The 21,604-nt window shown below is 37.1% G+C and overlaps 1 protein-coding gene across 11 annotated transcripts in view; it reads left to right on the top strand.

The window, feature by feature from the left end:
• The window catches only part of TRAK1 (trafficking kinesin protein 1), a 257,382-nt gene that overhangs the window by 164,823 nt on the left and 70,955 nt on the right, over positions 1-21,604 (top strand). Inside the window, exon 1 of one of the 11 annotated variants that reach the window (XM_007505052.3) lies at positions 4,595-6,237. The exons of the other annotated variants lie outside the window; for them this stretch is intronic. Coding sequence (XP_007505114.3) covers positions 6,120-6,237 — 118 coding nt within the window. The 5' untranslated portion in view covers positions 4,595-6,119. Of the gene's footprint in view, positions 1-4,594; positions 6,238-21,604 lie in introns of those variants that run through there. 11 annotated transcript variants of the gene reach the window in all.

The following is a 21,604-nucleotide window of genomic DNA, read 5'->3' as shown; positions in this document are numbered from 1 at the left end:
CCTTAGAAATAGATTATAAAAGTTATCCTTTCTTAGATTTAGTTCAGACATAAAATATCCCAAGGTACAGAAAATTTAGAAAAAATCCTTAGGAGAACTTTTGAATATTTTGAATACTTTTATTTTTTCTTTTAAAAAAATAAAATTTATGAGTGTTTTTAACATGATTATAGTGTTTTCCAGCATTCCCCCAACCATCCCATATAACGAATGACTTTTTTTTAAAGAAAAGAAAAAGAAGAGGAAGAAAATAATTGATCAGTTATGCTAATTTTTCTTAAACATTGATCAATTATGTTAATTTTTCTTTCTTTTCTTTTTCTTTACTTAGAGGTAGGAGGGTTTTCTCCTCCCTTCTTTTGAATCAACTTTATATATTTTGAAAGAATGCTTTAAGTAAAGAATATTACAAAAAATATTGGTTGATATAATTCCCTTTGTGAATTAGATTTTAGATTTGGCTCTTTCTTGTTTTACTAGAAGGACATCTATAAAAGTGGCATCTTTTCCTACAAATTAACTTGGTCTCTAAATTAATAGTAAATAATATGAGCCTCCTGTTTTTGTTTAGTTTTTTTTTGTCTTTGTATCCTCTGCACATGGCTCAGTTAGTAAATGTTTGTTGACTTGATTTAATAAATAATGAAGAGAAGGATGAAAAGTTGGGTAGTATAGTGATCTTATACTCCTACTAATTTTGATTATAGATGACTGAAGCTAAAAAGTGCTCAGAGTCAATAAGGTAAATATATCCATATTCTGCCGCTTTGTTTCACTCCCATTTCTGATGGTGATCAAACAGTATAAACAGTGCAGTACCCACATAGCCACTCTCTATTGTGACAGCCTGGGGGCAATTGGCAAGCTGGACCAGCTTTTTAGAAATTATTGTTTTATAGCTTTATATATAATTTGGTGTGACACTCCTAATGGCAGGAAAGCATTTTGGGCAGTATCCATTGCTGGGTTCTTCTGCTATCCTTTTACTTAATGGCTAACAGCCACTAACAAATATAGTCAAAAGTTATTGGTAGTGAACTGAGAATGAAATGAAATAAGTCATCTTGGGTCCAGAGTCAAGGCTCTTCTGGATACTCTCCTTTGTTTTCTAGGATTATAGCTTCTAGATTCTTGGGATCATATAGACAAAGAGGGGACCTTAGAGACTCTATAGCCCATATAAAATTTTTTGTTTCTAAGTTCAGAACCTAGAAAGTAGAAATATTTCTAGGCTTTGCTTTTTCTATAGTCAAGTCACATCAATAAGCATTTTTTAAACATGTACTATTTGTCAGGCACTGTACCAAACCTGAAGGATACAAAGAGAGATAAAAAGCAGTTCTTACCCTCAAATAGCTTACAAACCAATGGAGGAGAAAGCATTTGAAAACATTTGAAAAACTGTTTGGTCTTCTTGGTTCTTCATGGAGTCCTTTTATTTAAATGGACTCATGCATGCCCTATTTGGTGTAGGGACTTTTCCTTCTCGAGGATATACCATGGGACACTTGTCCATGATTTCCCCCAGAATCTTCTTTAGATCTCAATGAGGAGACCTTCTTCCTGATCTAAAGGTAAGCTCTTCGGAGGTACAGATTGTTTCATTCTTTGTACTTATTTCCCCATCCCTTAGCATAATGCTTAATTCACTGTGTTGTTTTAAGGAAAATGGTTATAAAGTAGAGCTGTCCTTTCTGTTTAAGGATTCAGAAGGCTCCCTTAAGATTCTATAGTATCTGGACTTGTTATGAGCACCCAAGTGTTCCCATATTATTATTATTAATTAATTCACACACACACACACACACACACACACACACACACACACATATATATATATATATATATATATATATATATATATATATAAATGTGTAATGTACTTTCAGAGATCCTGGGCCTGTATAAAAGGTTATTTATTCATTTTTTAAAATGCTTATTAAAACAGAATCAATACTAAGTATTTGTTCCAAGGCAGAAGGTAATTGAGGTTAAATGACTTGCCCAGGATCATATAGCTAGGGAGGGTCTGAAGCCAGATTTCAACCCCTTGCCTGGTTCTCTCTATACTGAGCTACTTACCATCCTTTTATAAAAGGTAATTTGATACAAGGCGTGTTATCTCATTGCTGCTTCACTTTCTTTTCCATTTTAAATAATCAACCTCAAATTTTACCTGGAACATTTTGTGGATCTATTTCCTGTCCTACTTATCTTGCCAAATGGACTTCTTTTTGCCCATGAAGTAGCAATATTTAAGTTTTTTAGTGGTGACTTTTGTTGTTGTTGTTGTTGATTTGAGGATATATTTGCCCAAGTACTTTATGCCATATTTCTATCATTCAAATTAACATGTGTAAAAATTAAATTGATTTTGAGGACTACTTCAAAGACCTAAAGATAGTTGGCAACAGCCTTTTCTCTCAAAAATTGAGGTTAATGTTGGTTGATTTTGCAAGGTAAGGAGATGGAGTTGGGTACATATAATTAAGTGTTCCTGATGAAACATACAATAATAACAATAACAAAATTCCTTAAAGTTTGCAGTTTTTGTAAATACATTATGTCATTTGAGCTTCACAATGGTTATTCTATAGATTTTGAGGCTCACAGAATTAAGTGAGTTGTCTATAATTACCAAATCTGTATCACAGATGGAATTTGAATCTATTCTGTTCACTATGTCACAGTTCAGCTTATCATGTTTAAGAATGAACTTTGAAAGGTGAAAGTTGTAATTAGGTACTTAGATTTGATTGATCATCATTAGTCAAGGGTAGCCTGAAGTTATTTTAAAAGGTGAACATTAACAAAGTAGTTATGAATGTAATGACATTTTAGAAGGTATTTTTAGTTGTATGACAAAGAAGCAGAATTGTTTGATGAGTCTATTTGTACTAATGGCTCATGCAATTGTACACATCGTACATAGCTCAGGATTTGTATATAATAAGTATCAATAAATATTTGTGGGATGAATGAATTATATATAGGTTCTTAGGATCTGAGATTTAGAGCTAGAAGAGAACTAGAGACCAACCTTCTCATTTAACAACTGAGGAAATTGTGACCTAGATTAAGTGACTTATCCAGGGTTACAGGAACTGTAAGGATCAGATGCAGATTTTGAAACCATGGTCTCTAGCTCCAGATTTAGCAGTTTTTCCTTGCCCTACTCTAAGAGAGAACAATTTTCTTCTTTTTTTGTTCATATTTATTCAAATAATTTAATAATGATAGTAATAATAATACTAATAGGTACCATTTATATAGTTTATGCACCAGACACTGTACTTTATAATTTTATCTTATTTGATCCTGACAACATCCCTGGGAGGTAGGTGCTATTATTATACCCAATTTATAGATGAGGAAACTGAGGCAAAGAGAGGTTAAATAACTTGTGTAAGGTCACACAGCTAGCAAGTGTCTGAGGTTGGATTGGAATTCAGGTCTTCCTGACTCCAGGTCCAGTGGGCCATGTAGCTTTTCAAATTTAGAGTTGCCCCTTTAATGTTGATGTTAGGTTAGGTATGGTAGGGATATATAAATATTTTGAGCAGGATGGAAATATATATATATTATATATTTGTATATTAATGGGCATTAATTGAGTCAGTTACTAGCTGCATTTTGCTGATATTCCCATCTTGCTCAATAGGAACACTGGGCGCATTTTTATTATAATGAATAATAGTACCTTATACCATTTTTTATCCCCTTGCCCCCACAAACTATATGGAATCTTTCCACCATTATGTATTACTTCCTACATAGAGTCTAGCCAAGCCATATATATGGAAGAGTATAGGTAGGGTGCTTGGCTCATTGACAATTTTGTTTCTAAGTTTGGAGAGAGATTGGAATTTAATTTCAAAGCCTTGCAGCTCTCTCTCTCTCTCTTTTACCATGTCAATACAATTTTTAATGTTTGATTTTTGATCTTTTGCAATCCATGTTCTCTTTCCCTCCCACCTCTCCCCTGAAGCTTCTCCAGAAGGAAGGTAATGACATAGGTTGTACATATATTATCACATAGTACACATTTCCCTGTCTGTCTTGTGAAGCAAGATACATTGCTCACACTAGAGAAAAATTCATGGAGGAACATCTCCATTTATTAAAAGAAGTTTATTGACACCTTTTCCACATTGTTCTCATTTCCAAATAACTCCCTTTACCTTTAACTCCATTAAAATCTTGCCTTGTAACAAATAGCCACAGTCCAGAGAGATACATGGGGTTTTCCTGTTTTTGCAAATCTCATCAACACCTAGAGTCCACCTCCTCTCTTCCAAAAATGGAGTCTAACTTCATTGTTCCTCCTTTGAAGCTGTCATTAGTAATCCCTGCATTCATCATGATTGCTGACATCTTTCAGTGTTATCCCCCCACCCCTGCTTTACAATATTGGTACAGTATCAATCACTGTGTCATTTGTCTTCCTGGTTGCTCTTTTAATTTTCACCAAACCTTTCTCTTTCTCTTTCAAAAGTTCTAGCCCTAGGGGAAGGAGGTACGGGGAGGGAAAGAACATGAATCTTGTAACCATAGAAAAATATTCTAAATTAATTAATTAAATAAAATTAAAAAACAAAATTCTAGTCCTTGAAATAATGAAGACTTTGCTCAAACTTTGCTTTGAGGTTCCTCAGGCTCCTTCTCTGAAATGACAGTGGAATATTTTTGTTGTCCATTTCGAGAACAAATCAGATGCTTTAAATGGTGTTTTGTAAGTTTCAACTTCGTAGACTACCCCCTTTCCATTGTTGTCAGCCCTGCCAACTAAAGGGACTGATGCAGTCTTACAGGAGTTTCCCTAAAGCTAGCTATACTGCTCTTTCCTCTGTGGCCATTTAGTTCTTCTGCCTTCTCAACAATCCTCCCTCTTGGTTACTTGCTAGGATTCCAGCAGTCTACCAGTGTTAGGTGACCCGGAGGTCTCTCCTTAGAGAAAGGAAAACTAGTTCCCCTAGAGTAATACTGTTAGGAGCCCGGAGCTCTGTTAGGATTTGCTCTGGAGAATTGCTTAGAGGCAATTTGAAGTAGCTTCTCTCCAAGTAGCCTAAAGCTATGGATGCATTATGGACCACTTTTGGAAAGTATTTGCTTTTCCCTCTGTCAGAAGGAAATAATGGAAAGCAAGCATGCCTTTCATCTGGAAAACACTGGCTTTCTTTCATTGTTCAGAATCAGCACATATGGGACCCCTCTTTTTCCTCCCCTCTTTTCTCTGGCCATCAAATGGGTAACTTTGTCTAACCATAAATGGCAGCATTTCTGAGACCACAGATTTATTCTGGGAGCTGGATCTGGGGAATATAGAATGCTGAGAAAGCCGCAAAGTGCCCTTGGCGTAGAGAGGCAGGTGTGCAAGTAGGACTTTTATTCTTCTGATGTCTTTGTTTTTGCTGGAAATCGAAGGAAAAGCATCCTTCTCTGCATTTTATCATCCCGCAACTGGAATCCCAGTTTTGCCAAACTCCTCAAAGCACGGGATTTGTGTCTCCTCAGCACCCCGTAGGAAATCTGCCGCCCAAGGAAGTTAGGCAATCATTTACCCAGGTGAATGGTCTACATAGTCCCCGCCTCTAAACAGGTGTAGCTGTTTAAGTATCGGTCTGCATTTCCCTCTGCAGTTGCTATGAAACTTGTAGGAAGATACCAATATTTAAAGTTCCTCGGGGGAGGACGGCTGTGGGGAGAAGAACGCAGGGAGTCAAGAGCTTCAAAATTGACAGTCTCTTCTCTCCATCTACCCTCCTGGGGGCTTGCTTTAGAATTAGCCCCAAACCGCTGGCTCTAACGTGCAATACAAGGTAGAGCATGTTTTAGAGGAGTGATAGCTTTTCCCCCAAACCTCCTTCCTCTCCCCCCTCCTGATCTCCACCCTTCCAGGCAGCCTGAGATTCTCTTAGCTAGAAAGATGCCATGCCTGATAATATATAGCCCTTTGCACAGATACATCACCCGGGATGTTGGCAAAGCATGGGCACTGCCCAGGAGAGTTTGCAGGCTGCTGTGAGTGTGCTCAGGTCATTGCACAGATGGCACCTCCACGGAGGTGCCTGGGAGGCATCCTGGTGCCAAAGGCTTAGGACAATGATCTGACTTTAGCAATGTCATTGAAAGAATTGGGAAATGAAGAAGAAGAAGAGTTTTTTGAGTATGACTGTGACAAAGAACCGAGGAAGCCTGTCCTTCATAAGCATGAAAGCCTGGAACTTTTGGAAGAGGGTAAAAGTGTTTGTCTCAAACTTTCTTGGCTTTTTCCTTTCCCAAGCCTTATGGGCTTGAATATTAGTCTGTTTTTTTTTTTTCCAGTAAGCTGTTTGGTATCTTAAATTCATTAATTGCGTCTTAGGGGTGTATGTTGGATTGATACTAAGTAGTGCCTATAATATTTGCGTTATTTTGAAAATTAAAAATTTTTGGGTGGATGGTAGATGTCTGAAAAATGCAGATCAGAGTAAAGTACACGATGCTTTTCTTCTAGTTTATCTTATGAGATTTTTATTTATAATTGAAGCTTTTAACCTCGAGGTCCCTGAGCTTGCTTTTAAAATAATTTGTTAACTGTATTTCTATATAATTGATTTTCTTCATAATCTGTTCTATTTTATACATTTAGAAATATTTTTCTGAGAAGAGATCCACAGGCTTCACCACAATGCCAAAGGGATCCATTTTACAGAAAAGTTCAAGAACTCCTCAATCATAGAATTGAAACAGAGGCTTTTTGATTAAATGAATATTTGTAATATAGAAATCATAGAATTCTTTGCATAGAATATAGAATGGGAGTTCTAGGGCAGTCAACCAAGGCTTGACACTTGTATCCCTAGTACCTAATGTCCAAACTTGATAACTGATCATTCATTACTTAAATCTGGGGAATTACTTCCCCAGGATAAATATTAGGGTAGTTTTTCAAAATTCAGATTTATGAGTTGTGCATTTTTAGGTATAAGTATATTTTTTTTATTTGAAAAATCTTAGAAATTGGGGACATACTCAGTGTTGTCATATAAAACAAAGAAGATGACAAGAGAAATCCAGTGAGAGGATAGAACATGGGCGTGAATAAAGTCTGGCTCATTCAAACTAAGAGGACTGAACCCATATGCAAAAAAAAAAAAATGGGAGAAGAGAACCATGTGGCAAATGTGAAATTTAACATAGATGAAATATTTAAGATCAGAAATTATTAAGTTAAGGATCATGCAAAGTTCTGACTAGTTCAGATTTATTTCCTGAAACAAGTAACAAGATAATGTTAACAGACCATTATTATTTAACTGATTCTAGCCCTATGATTCCCTTCCTTCTAAATTCAATCACCTTGCCCTCATCTCTCCAAATATGTTTTTCATATACAATTGAATACAATCATGTATATGAAAAATTTTCATGCAGCTACACATAAAAATAAAAGTATACAGTTATATTTATATTTTCTACATTTTCAAATACAATCATCCATGTGAAAAATAAAATGTGGGTAGGGGCTGGTGGTTTTCTGGTTTATATTTGTTCTGACTTGAGGTCCTAATAAGTTGGTGCTTAATAAGTTCTCCTTGATTGATTATTGTTATTTAATTGAATTGAAAGTGCATTGTAAAAGTGAAGTTGTTCCTTAGGATTTTCTTTTGGAGGTAGGGAGGAGTATTTTTCTTTAAGTCTTTAATTTTTTCAGCATTTAATTTTTCCTCAGTCTTTTAGTGCTTCCATCTGCTCTATTTAGAGACTTTTCCTTTATCAATAATTCCCAGATGCCTTGGGTTGTTTTCTTATGAAGGGCTGAAAGTCAAATGAGTTTTCCTTGGGTATGGGATCTGAGAGTTCTTTAAACTGGAAGGACAGGTATGCTCCTCATTCTTGTCATTCAAAACTGAGTTCCACTTGTACTGCTATCTGATGAACTTCACTCGATGCCATTAGCTATGAGAGCATATGCTTCCTGAGGACAGGGACCTCTTCTGTACTTGTCTTTGTCTCCCAGGCAGCTCCTAAAACTGTGCCTTGCACAGAGCAGGCACTTAATAAAAGCGGTGGATAAGATTGGATCACATGCAGTTCTTTCTATCATATCTGGAATCTTATATGGTATCATGGTCAGGAAAATCCTTTGGGATTTCTTTGTAAGTTTTCAGAGATGCCACTGAATTTAAAATCTGATTATGCTTCAAAAAGAATTTGATTTGTTGATTCTTGACTAGAAAGGTGCTTGAGGAAGGGAGTGATCTCAGAGATGAAATGCCAAAGCTATGATTAGGAATTAGGGTTTTTTATTAGATTTTTCCTGGGGAAAAAAGTGTGATGGGTATCTTAGACACAGAGAGTTTACACAAAACTAAAACCATTTAAAATGATCTCTTAATGACCAAGACTAGGATTTAAAAAATTATTGTATTTTATGTATTTACATTTTTAATATCACCTGCATTTTACATTATTCATCTCCCTTTTCTCCCATCTAGAGAGCCATCCCTTATAATAAAAAGTAAAAAGAATGAAATATAGTTCAGCAAAACTAATCAATACATTGAAAAAGTCTGACTATAGTTTTTTGCATACTCATAGTTCTTCCCCACTTTTGGAAAGCAGAGAAGAAGTGAATTTTCATATCTTTTTTGAGCCAAGCTTGATTATTGTAACAACTGTTTTTCATTTCTGAGGTTTTGTTGTTTTGCCTTTCCATTTACATTGTTATAAATTTTGTATGTAATCTTCCCATTTCTGTTTACTTTGTTTTTGGTTTATGTGTCTTCCCAAGCTCCTCTGCATTCATTGTAATAAGAGTTTCTTTAAAAACAAAACAAAACAAAACACTTTTTTTAGCCTGAATTGAATACCAAATAAAATCAGCATGTCCCTATTAAAAAACTGAACAAAGGATTATACATAAAACTGAATCTCCATTTGCATTTTATTTTACATCTGATAAAATTCAACTTGTAACTTTCAGAGCTGTCTCACCTGTCCGTTTCCTTTAGCTTTCTTTTAAGGCTTTAAAAAAATACTTGAACAACCCCTTTGTTTTTCTTTTTTTTGTTAATTTTATCACTGTCCCCCCTTAGCTCCCTCTGCCCCAACTGGAAAAAAGACAAAAACCAAATCCTCTATACAACTATACCTAGTCAAGCAGAGCACATTCCTATAATGGCCATGTCTGAAAAGATTTATCTTGTTCTGTACTTTGAGCACACCACCATCAGATGGTGGGTAGCACACATCATCATACGCCCTATACAATCATGGTCATGGCTGGTCATTACATGAATCAGTTCTGGAATTTATTTTTTTCCAAAATTGTTTTCCTTTACCTTTTGCAGTTATAGAAATTGTTTTACTTACTTCGCTGACCATCATTTCTCATAAAATAGTAATCTGACATTAGACTCATGGGCCTGAACTTATTTAATTATTCCTTTATCTAGCAGCTCTTTGATATCACAAAAATGGTGCTTCTATCGATAATCTTGAGCTCTATGATATATTTTTGGTCCATGTGCTATATATGTGGTTTATTACTATATTCTTTGGGATTTATGCACAGCAGAGAAATCTCTGGGTCATGGGATATGGACAGTTTAGCCACTTTCTTCCCAGAATGGTCATTTGCTTTCTAGCATGATTGGATCAACTCACCACTCCACTAAGAGGCCATTAGTATGCCTTCCAGAGCCCAACAAGGGCATTTATTTGCTGGGCAGTGAGCGTATGTAGGTGAGTGAGTGCCCTGATTGTTGGCTTACCCCTTTCCCCAGTGTAAAAGCAAACATTCAGCCTTTTTGCCTTATTCTACTCAAAGAGACCTGGCAGACAGCTAGGAAGGACTCAAAAAATGCCTACACTAAGGACATTTGCATGAGAAAGATCCGATCCTAGCTTAAAAAAGGGGGCGCTTTGTAACAATTAGCATGTATTCAGATATATCTCAGATTCCCACAACTTTCTTGGGGAAAAACTTAATGAAGTGTAAGTTTCATGGTTTTTCTCACCTGTCTATGTCCTCAGCTGCCACAACATAGCCACAAAACCAATTGTTGAATTGCCAATTAATGGCATTCAGGATGACTATCTAGATGGAAGGACTTGCCAAAAGCATATATTATAAGCTTTGGAGTTTGGTGTCTCAGATTTTGTAGCCTGCCAGAAATTCAGACTAGTAGAAGCCAGAGAATGCACAATAGTTCTTGGCTGTAAATAGTCTTGTTTATACCTTGGATGAAATCGAACTTGGTGTAATGGATAGTGGGCAATCCTTCAAGTCTTCAGAAGAAGGAAATGGTGGAAACAATTTAGGATTCTGTGAGACCATAGGCAAGTCACCCAGCTTCCTAGGCATCAGTATTTGTTGTAGTTCAGGCATTTTAGCTGTGTCCAACTCTTCCTGATTCCATTTGGGGTTTTCTTGGCAACGATCCCGAAATGATCATTTTGGTGTGATAAAATTATTTATTTGCTCATTTGGGATCATTAACATATTTGGTTAATTAAGAATTATCCAGAATTTTCTAAAATCTTTACAAAGTATAGAAGAAAACAGAAAAATTAATTTCAGATGTATAAAATAAAAAAACCCTTTTGCATGAACAAAATCAAAGTAGATAAATAAGAAACTATTAGTGCTAGAAAAATAGCATCAAATGTACTTGATTAAACATTTCATTTCTAAGATGTATGGAGAATTGAAATAAACATATAATGTATAACCCAGGGGAAAAAAAAGATCCCAAAGTGATTTACTATTTCCTTCTCCAGCTCATTTTATAGATGAAGAAACTGAGGCAAACAAGTGTAAGTGATTTGCTTAGGATCATACTGCTAGTGTTTGAAGCTGGATTTGAATGCAAAAAGATGAATCTTCCTGACTTCCAGTGCTCTATCCATTGCACTATCTAGCTGCCTTAGTCTGTAAAATGAGAGGATTGGAGTAGATGACTGCTAAAGTTTCTTCCATCTTTAAAACTAGGAAACTGGGTTTGCTCTGACACATATTAGTATGAACCCTGGCAAGTCACTAGCTCTCAGTGCCCTCAGATTACTCATTAAATAACAGAGAGTTGTTGATATGAATCAGCAGAGGGGATTCCCTCCCTAGTTTCCTGGGTAGATGAAAACATACCTAAACATCCTGGTGATTGTTTAAACTTTTTAATGGTATTTATAATTGCATATGTATTCCATTGAAAATTCTGAATATCGCTGTCCTCATTTCCTCTCGAGCACACTGTAAGTGTCCAAAAATGACACCATTCTTAGAGGAGACAGCTTTTACATGAGAGAATACACTAGCCTTTATCTCAAAGGACAGTTCTCAGGTTTGTAATGCGGAGTGCTTTACCATCATTAATTATGCTACAGAGGAATTTAAAAAAAAATCATTATAGGGGCAGAGCCTTGAAAAGCTGTCTGAATGGCCAGAAACCCTGGGTAAGCAGTGTATTATTGAGTATAGGGGGCTGTTCTCACACTGAGTCTTCTGCTGGTTCCAAGGCTGGAGAGTTAAATGAATTAGTAAATTCCTAGAGATTGAGAAGAATTTCCCTGACAACTGATTTCCCCCTTGCAGCGGTTGTTTCTATGGTAGTGCTATATTCATCCTACAGTGAAAACTGTGACTGCAGCCCCAAGCCCTGAGGTCAACTTCCATGGAAGCTGGCAAAGATGAGACACTGACCTTCTCCAGTTTGGGGTTAATCCAAGTGTGTTTTCATCATGCAGGAGTAGTGGATTGATGTGCCAATTGTGGGGCTTGACCATGTAGCCCAAGTAGGGTCTCCCAAGGGGAATCAATCTAGAGTGTTGGGGTGTGTGTGTGAGTCACCCCCATTTTGTTCACTGCCTTTCAGGTCACCCTATTGATGTTGGAAATTTGTTGACCAAATGTGAATAATGAGATGGATCTGGCATCAAAGGATCTGGGTTTCAATTCTACCTCCATTCTTTTCTTTGGCCTTGACATGTTCTTTATCTTCTCTAGTCCAATGTGTAAAGATCCTGGTGCTAAACCTGTGGTTTAGGATACCATCAAACTTGAAAAACACAGAACCACCAAAGCAGTTCCAAAAGAACAAGTCTTTCATCATGACAAGGGAGACATTGCTATTATGGTCACCACACACCATGTCTCCAAGAAAAAATACCATGAATGGAATTTTTCTTTGAACTAAAGAACTTGGGGTTCTGTTTATATCTTGGGAAATATAACCAAAGAAAAATAAATGACATAGGTGCTTGGGAAAGAGGTTGTAACCTGAGGTTGGGGTGTTTGGGAGAGGCCTAAATATAGTAAAAGAAACTAAGAATACATAAAAGAATATATCAGACTTGACTACCTCTACCACTTCTATCCAGGGTGCTCAATGGGTTCTCAATGGTCTGTTGTTCCATCTGGGACAGAGGGTCAGTATGGGAGTCTCTTGAAGGCAAGTTTCTATGGGACAAAGGCAATTTTGGGGTTTCATAAAATGTGGTGCTTCTGTGAACTTTCAAGGTGAGTCTCCCTATAGTTTCAAAGATACTGACTTGGTCTTGGGTACCATTTTGAATTCACCTTATTTTTCACACATTTAATTTCTCTTGGCAAAATGGGCAGCTAGTTGGCATAGTGGATAGAGTGCCAGGCCTGTTTCTGGAAGACTCATTTTCCTGGGTTTTAAATTTGGTATCAGATACTTTCTAGCTATGTGACTCTAGCCAAGTCACTTAACCTTTTCTGCCCAAGTTTCCTATCTATAAAATGAGCTGGGGAAGGAAATGGTATGCCACTCCATTAGCTCTGCTAAGAAAACCTCAGATGGAATTATAAAATTGAACTCAACTGAAATTGCCTGGACAACAACAATTGGCAAAACATGGCTCTGTAGTATATTTTTAGTTGTCTTCATTCCCAGTCCTGTATTTAAGTAACGATCTTTTTAAGCTTTACTGACTAACCACATTGTATTCTCAGTTCTTGGCACATAGTAGGTGCTAAATTGATGCCTATTGATTGATTATTACCCTTCCAACTTCCCAGTTTTGTGCACCTTCATTTTGCCTCCTTGAAACCTTCATATTTCTCTGCTTATCAAAACTGCCTTCGTTTTGAGAAGAAAGTGACCTGCTTCTCAGTGGAATCAAAGTAGAAAACCTCTTCACCACCTGGAGAGGCTGACCTGCCTCTCCCTTCTAGAAAAGAAACATCATTAAACAAACATTCTTGGATCTCCAAGTGCAGATAATTGAGACTGATAATTCTGTGGAGGTATTTACAGCTGACTAGCCTTCCTTTGAATTATATTTATCAGTGTTTCTCGGGAGTTCCTGTTAATCAGAAACTAGCATAGACCAGGCACTGCCTTGTTAAAATGGCAGTGTATGTGTCAGCAGGATATTTCTATCTAGTAAACAGTCCTAGAGAGAGTCTCGATGGTTTATAACCGTGTATTTCATTTTTTTATAAAAGTGGTCATAAATCATACTATTCTTTAGCCCTTCTTCCTCTTCACATCATCTAGTCACATTGAAATCTGCTCTTGTAAACCTTTGGATCTTCTTCCTCTCCTGAGGAAATTTTCAGTTATGCCTGGGCTGTCCATACAATGAATGTCTAATTATGCTAGACACACCAGAATCTTTCTTAGGATGGCTCCTCCAAGGTGTTGATGGGAAGCTGGCCTGATTTGCCAAATCTACTCAAGGTGTAAAGGAATATTTAAAAAGAAAAACAAAAAACTTTGAAGGGCTATTTCTGTAGGACTCATGGCTAGACATTTTGGCAGTTTTTGCTGTGGTTACTAATTTAGGATGTCACCGGGGCTTAAGTTCCATGTGTGAACGCCCACTGATAATGCAGGGATGCAATTTACAGTCATAGAAAGTTGTCTGAAACTGAAAGATGAAGCGATCTGATCAGAATCACCCAGCAAGTATATGTCAGAGGTGGGTTTTGAATTCGGAACACTTAAATACTCTATAGTGGTTCAAGAGTAGTCAAAAGGGATAATATTGCCATGAAGGAAAGTGGAGAAAAAGTCTGTGAGAAGGGTGATAGTCTTCAAGAAATTATATAACTCACCTCCCTTTTTTTATCTTTTTAATAGGAATAGCACAACCTTGACCTGAGATCCAGCTGCCAACATTATAGCTGGAATGGGATATCCTATTTATTCACAGGTTGCTGTGTTTAATGGAGAGTTATGGCAAATCTTGATAGAAAGTCTAAAAAACAAACTAAAAAATCCCCCAAAGCTTAAAAAATGGTGCTGACTTAGTAATTTCCTAAAATCTATTGAATATTTAATCAAGATGGCGGTCAATGTATTCTAGATTTTTTAAAAATGGGAAAGACTGTATTTTAGAAAAGAATAAATCATCCAAATTATCTTAAAGTTCTAGATAATAAATGTGTTAGGATTATCTCTGGAATCCAGTGCCCTTTCTTTCTAATAGGAAATTTGGAAGGAACACTGGATCTGGAGTTGGGAGACATATGGAAGCCATTTTAACCATTCTTGGCCTCAGTTTCCCCATTTGCAAAAACAATTTCTAATCTCTTCTGGTTCTAAATACAGTATATGGGCCCAAGTTATATAACACTGGGTTCCTGTCCCTGACTTGGGAGTGCTGAACCAACTGAAATACAAATGGCAAGAAGGATCTTGCTTGTGAACAGATATGTTAAGACTTAGTAAATGTGGCTCTTTTTACTCCAGTTTTTAATAGGGAATGATGTATGTTAGAGCTTAAAGACCAAATGTCTGTACATTACAAAGGTGGAGTGATTATCCCATTTTCCAGCAATTCTTCTACTTATCTTTATTTCTAAGAGAATGGTATGTCCAAATCTGATTGTAATACTTGATTAGGGCAATTTTTGCAATATTTACAAAATATTTCCTGAGCCTAGTTCTTTGGAGTAAAACCAACCAACCAACCAAACAAAAAAACAAACAGATGAAGTAGGTCTTTAAATTCTTGACTTTACCTTCTACTTACTCTCTGGCATTTTGGAGAGGTGGAAGGAACTCTGGGCTTAGACTTTTCAGTCCTAGCTTAGTGATTTCTACTAGCTTTGTAATATAGGGTAACCTTTGGATCAGAAGACTGTAGTCTCACATCAGAGGTTCTTAATTTTGGGGGGTCTCAATGGGACCTTCTTTGACAATGTGATAAAGTTAAGAATATCTATTTTAAAATAATTTAAGAAAATGTTAAATTTCTTTAAAATTAAAATGTTAAAAAATAATTTCTTTTTTTCCACATTCCAAGATTTCAGACCTTTGAAAAGCAGACATGGGTCCCTTGGGAGTTTATGGATCCCAGATTCAGAACTCCTGCCATAAGAAGCAAACTTGTAATTCATCTAGGTCAACCTCTTCATTTTATAGATCAGGAACCCAAGGTCCTGTGAGGCAAATGACTTACCTAAGGTGGTATAGGTAGGAAATCTTCATTAAATGGCAGGATCCAGAGTTTGAATCCAGGTTCTTCTGATCTGAATTTAGCATACTTACCACTATATCACATAATTTTCCTTTACCTGACCCTGGCCTCCTTGCTGATGCCTATCTCTAAACTGTGGGCATCTTCACTAGATCTCTCTTGTACCTGGAATTCTCTCTTTTCTCTTCTCTGCCTGCTGGCTTCCTTCAGGTCTCAGCTGAAATCCCACCCTCTGAAGGAAGCTTTTCCCCATCCCTTTTAATTCCAGTCCCTTCCCTCTATTGATTATCATTATATGTATTCCTTTCATTATATTTCATTTATTCTATCTTGTATATTTATATGTAATAAATAATATGTTTCCATGTTGTCTCCTCCTTTAGACTGAGCTTCTTGAGAGCAGAAAGAATCTCTTGTGTTCTTTCTATCCCCAGGACTAAACACAGTGCTTGGAACATAGTTAAATGCTCATTGACAAATTTGCTCTTTGAGCCTTAGTTTCTTCATCTGTAAACTGGGTATAGTCAATAAGCATTTAGTAAATGTCCAAGAACAGCTGATGGAAAATGAAGAGTTAGCTGGAAAGTTCAGAGACTTATGAAGGAAGGCTTTAGAGGGATTAATGGCTCTACTCTCCAGTTCTCCAGTGAACGAGGAGAGACAACTGAGGGAACTGAGAAGGTGCTGAATTGAAGTTGACTCCCAGTGATGTCATTTCAGGCAATGAGCTGAAATCAATCAGAGCAGCTGATGGGAAATGAAGAAATAGGAATGTTAATTAGTAGAACTGTGGTGAGGAAAGGTGCTTTTAGGTTGGTTAAGTCATCACAGAATAGTGGAAACTTTACAGTCCAGAGACCTGGATTAGATCACATCTTTGCCAGTTTTTCTTACGAATACGACATTAGGCAAAACATTCCAACTCTAGGGGCCTCCATTTCCTCACTGTAAGGCAAGTGGGGTGGTTCTAGGTGATCTTGAGGTGTAGTAGAAAGAGCACAGGAACTGGCGTTGGAAGACTTGGGTTCAAATTCTGACTTTGACAATAAGTTGTGACCTTGGGGAAATTACTTCTGTTTTCTAAGACCTTCTCAAATGAGGGGATTAGCCTAGTTTCCTTCTGACTCTAAAACTATGATCCCATGGTCTCTAAGGACCTTTTTTACTCTTAAAGTGTTGTGATTTTTAAAAAATGTGAGCCACACTTAGGATATCTTGATTGTAGCACTGACATTGAAATCCTCAGTCTGAAATGTAATGGAAGAATTGAAATCCAAAGATTAATGAATTAACTGATGTCACTAAGGCTCTGTCATAATACACAACCTGCTACTCAAACAGCTGGCTTGTTTGAAATAGCCACCCAATAACTGTTTGGTCTTTGTGTTGGGGTGCCCACGGTGGACGCGGTGTTATTTATGTCACTTAAGTCAGAATTTTAAGTAACTCAAGTCAAATTGAGTTTGAAATGCCATGGGACAATTCAGGTTAGGCATTTGCAATAGGCAGTTGGTAGTACCAGGCTAGAATTTAGAAGGAATTGCAGATCTGGTTGCTTTGGTGGAGGTACTTTTGCTCTAAGAATTCTACTCTGATGAAATCCTCCAGATCCTCCAGAACCTTCTATGTATTCAGGTATCTGTGTTTCTATGTATGCATATGTAATATGTACTCTGAGCATAATTGAAGAATGAGATGTTTTAATTAATATGATATTTTATTTAATAGAGCTACACCACTCAATGGATAGACTAGTGGACTGGAATCAGGAAGACCTGGATTCAAATTTGACCTCACACACTTTTTAGCTGTGGGACCATGGGCAATTGCTTAACTTCTGCCTGCCTTGGTTTCCTCAACTATAAAATGGAAATAATAACAGCACCTACCTTGCAGGGTTGCTATGAGGATCAACTAAGACAACAACATATGAGGAACCCTTTGTAAACCTAAAAGTTCTACTTTATAGCTAGTTACTACAAATAATTAATAGTTAAGAGAATAAGCTGGAGTGTGCTTAATGCTGAAACTAAACCAACCATTAATTTGATCTGTGATGATTCAGAAGGCACTTGAGCATGAGGAAGCAGAGAAATGCTGATTCAATTGAGATAGCTAATTGGCAGGATATTGGATAAGGAAGCTTTTATTTAATTAACTCTGGAAGAGACCAAAACAGTGCATCAGCTTTTGTTTATTGAGTTCTGATGAACTTGTCAAGGGTCAGCTAGGTAGTGTCTGAGGTGGGATTTGAGCCCAATTCTCTTCTCTTTAAAACGTGCATCTTTCTAAGGTACAAATTCTCAAGTGGAGGTAATCAGTGATAGTTTCATAAAGGGTCCAGGGCTTGAAAGATGCAGAGAATTCACACAGGCAGAGGAGGGGCAGACAGAACATTTTCTGGAAAGGAAAAGGTTTAGATGCCATGATTTTGAAAATAAGAATGGCTGTCACAGTCTGAATAGGATTGAAAGCTCAAATTAGAAAGTCAAGTTGGGGCCAAATTGTAGAATTTGGTTCAAGTCAATCATTGTGTGGGAATCTTTGAATTACACGTTAAAGAGTTTGGATCATACCCTAAATTGGCAAAGATTAAAATGTCTTGAGCAGGACAGTGACTGGGTCTGAGATGAGCTTATTGTGTATGATTAATTTGACAATTAATGTTGGTGGATAGATGGGAAAGGGTTGAGTTTGGCAGTGGAGCAATCTACTAGGAAGCATCTAGCACGGGCTCTTTTAGGAATAGCCCTGGGACCATATTCATCTCTATGTCATCAGCTTCTCTTCCAGAAACATGAATTCCTTTTGCATCTCTGGGGCAAAGGCTGTCCTTCCTCCTTAAAGGTTCTAAAGACATCTGTAGACAAGGGACTTGGGACTTACTGTGGCAACCCATTCTATTTTTGGACAGCTCAAGTAGCAAGCAAGGCTATCGTCATACTGATGATCTGTTATCTGCCCTCATATAATTTCCATTCATTGCTTAGGTTACCAACAGTTTGAAAGAAATGCTAAAACAGGAAAGGGCAGGATAAAAAAAAATCTGTGATCTAATCTGGTAAAGTATAGCTGGAGCAGAAAAGAGACCATGATAGACTGATGGACCTTTTTTCTCAATTTAAACCTTTCCTTCTGCCTTAGAATCAGTTCCAAGTGTCAGTTCCAAGGCAGAAGAGCGGTAAGGGCTAGGCAATCGGAGCCAAGTGACTTGTCCAGGGTCACACAATTAGAAAGAGTTTGAATTCAGATTGGAACTCAGGATCTCCTATCTCTATGGGCTGATTTTTTAAAAAATTAAAGACATTAACACCATTTTATGATTCTGCTTCCTAGAACTCTTCCCTGAAGTAGAACTCTTCTCCCCACTCCATCTGTCTCTGCCTCTGTCTCTGTCTCTATCTCTCTCTGTCTCGGTCTCTATCTCTCTCTGTCTCTTTCTCTGTGAATTCTCAAGAAATGCTTGCTATTATTTTTCTCTCTGAAAAAGTGATGTGATTGAAGTCACTTTTGTTTATGTCTCTTGCTTGGAGTCATGAAGCAAAATTAGCATCTTATTCATTTTTGAGGTTGCAGTTATTTCTAGAAAAGTGTCATGTTGAAAAGGTGCATTGCATCATGGGCCATGTCCTTCAAAGACCTCTATCTGCTGTGGTTTAGGTGCCATTACTTAGTATTAGAAACCTGGGCACTCAAAAAAATAGAATGAGGGGGGCACTGTTGTAGTGATCTGCCAATGAACTTGCAGTTACCCATTCCTTTTTCTACTCTTCCAATGACATTGATCAGAACAAGATGGTGCCTCTCCCTGCTTACTTCTGAAGCCTTACAGATACGTAAGCTGGAAAGAAGCTCAAGAATTTACTGAGAGAATTTCTCTGCCTCCATCTCAGATGATGTATACCTATTCTTCTAGACAGACATTTACTCTCTCACCAGAGATGGAGAATTCTCAGTTTATTTTAGTACAATTTATTTGATAATATAAACACATTTAAAAGGGAATATTTTAAACTCTTTGGAGAAAAGTGGCTGATTAGAATTTTTTTTCTTTTGCTGGCAAACTAAGTTTCTAATTGATTTGAACTTAAAATCCTGTATTCAAAGCATGTTGAGATTCCTGTACCAAAAATCAGGCAGTTCTGGTCCTGATCCTCCACATGATGGTGCTAGGCTCTTCCTTGCCCATATGCCTTCTTCTGCCCAATTTCTTTATCTATATCTTGTGTTGTCTTGTCTGTGTACACACTGGATTTTTTCCCAATAGAATGTAAACTCCTTCAGGGAATGTTTATTTTTGTTCCTGGGTTTTGGGCATCTTAGTATAGTGTTTAGCATGTATGGAGGAGGTGCTTTCAGTTCTGTTATTTTTCAGTCACTTTCTGACTCTTTGTGACCTCATTTTGGAGTTTTCTTGGCAAAGATAATGCAGTGGTTTGCTGTTTCCTCCTCCAGCTCATTATAAATATGAGGAAACTGAGGCATACAGGATGAAGTGACTTGACCAGGATCACCCAGCTAATAAGTGTCTGAGGTCAGATTCGAACTCTGGTCTTCTGGCTTCAGACCTGGTGTTCTATCTACCACTGTGCCCCTAGCTACCTCAGAAGGTGTTTATTGCTTCTTAATTACCATATAAACTGTCATTTTATTTAATTTCTTCCTTCATTAAAGAGACTCACCCATAATGAAAATGGGGAATATTTTTCTTATGGGGCACACTTTGAATTAGTATTGATCAATTTTGATAGCTTCTGCATCTCCTGAACAGACTTAGCTATGCTGTTGTGACTTGGACTGTTCAACACTTTTCATTTTTTTAGAGTTTACTGAATTTTGAGGACATTTAACTTACTTTCATAATGAAGCACTCACCTCAATGACTTCTATTTCATGGTTGGAATAATTTTATGGGTCTGTGTAGAAATACTTTTTTATAATTATCCCAGATATTAGATTATTGGCTTTGACTTAATTAAATCATAACTTTAGAGCTGGAAGTCAGCTCAGAGGTCATCCAGGACAACCGTCTCTTTTGATGCACGAGGAAACTGAGGCCAAAAGTTTGTGTCTTACTTAGGGTCACACAACTACTAAGTGCCATATGTGGGATTTGAATCTAAGCCTTTTGACTCCATAGCTAAGTAACAGACACAGCTAGATGATGGGTAGTAATATTGTAAAATGTATAATTTAATTCATATAAAATAAAATACTATGTCTGGTGGGCAGCTGGGTGACTCAATGAAGAGAGAACCAGGCCTAAAGACTGAGATCTTGGGTTCAAATCTGGTCTCAGACACTTCCTAGCTATGTGACTTTGGGAAAATCACATTGCCCAGCCCTTACTGGCTCTTCTATCTTGGAACCAATATCCAATATTGATTCTAGGATAGAAGGTAAGAGTTTTTTTTTTTGGGGGGGGGGGGTCTATACTTAGTCATGTTCTGGCACCCAATAACAGTTAATAAATGCTTTTTGGTTGATCCACTATCCTGAAATATAAATTGTTGCTCTGACTGCCTAATTATTTGAGAAGAAATATAATAAAAAATGTTCAGATCTAATTAAATCACTTATTTTCTGAAAAGTGACATCTGAAGTGGTTTACGGATGCCAAAACACTATTACTAACCCATTCACCTCATTCCAGTTTTGGAAATAGGAAACACTACATATTTTCCCATGAGTAAAACCAACATTCATGAGTCAAACATTGCCTGTTTTCATGATTAGGGAAGCTTCTTCTTTGGCTGATTGCCCATTAAATCACTCATCTTAATTCTCATAACCTCAAAGCATTTTAGCGTTTCTTGCTATACGGTCATCCACATTCATAAACAGGTCAATAATTTTGGCCATGCTGACTTCCTTTGGCTCAATATGCTAATTAACTCCCACAATGGGCTCTATAAAAGTTCTAGGGAAACATGATGACTTACTGATGAAAATACATCCTGATCATCCTTACTCTTTCCCATCTTCCCACACCTCCAAATAAAGGCTGCTGCTTGATCTGTGGTTTGCTTGGCTGTTGGACTCTCTTTTGTTTGAATTCTTTTTTTTGTTTTTACTAGAAGGAACTATAGGAAGAAGGAACTATATTCCTTTGATTGGTATTGTTGACCATCCAGTCTTGCCCCATGATAAAACTTTAGTCTGATCATTA

This window comes from Monodelphis domestica, chromosome 5, assembly GCF_027887165.1.
Source record: "Monodelphis domestica isolate mMonDom1 chromosome 5, mMonDom1.pri, whole genome shotgun sequence".
In the NCBI taxonomy this organism is placed as follows: Eukaryota; Metazoa; Chordata; class Mammalia; order Didelphimorphia; family Didelphidae; genus Monodelphis; species Monodelphis domestica.
The sequence above is the reverse complement of the archived record's forward strand: the minus strand, read 5'-3'. Positions and strand labels throughout refer to the sequence as shown.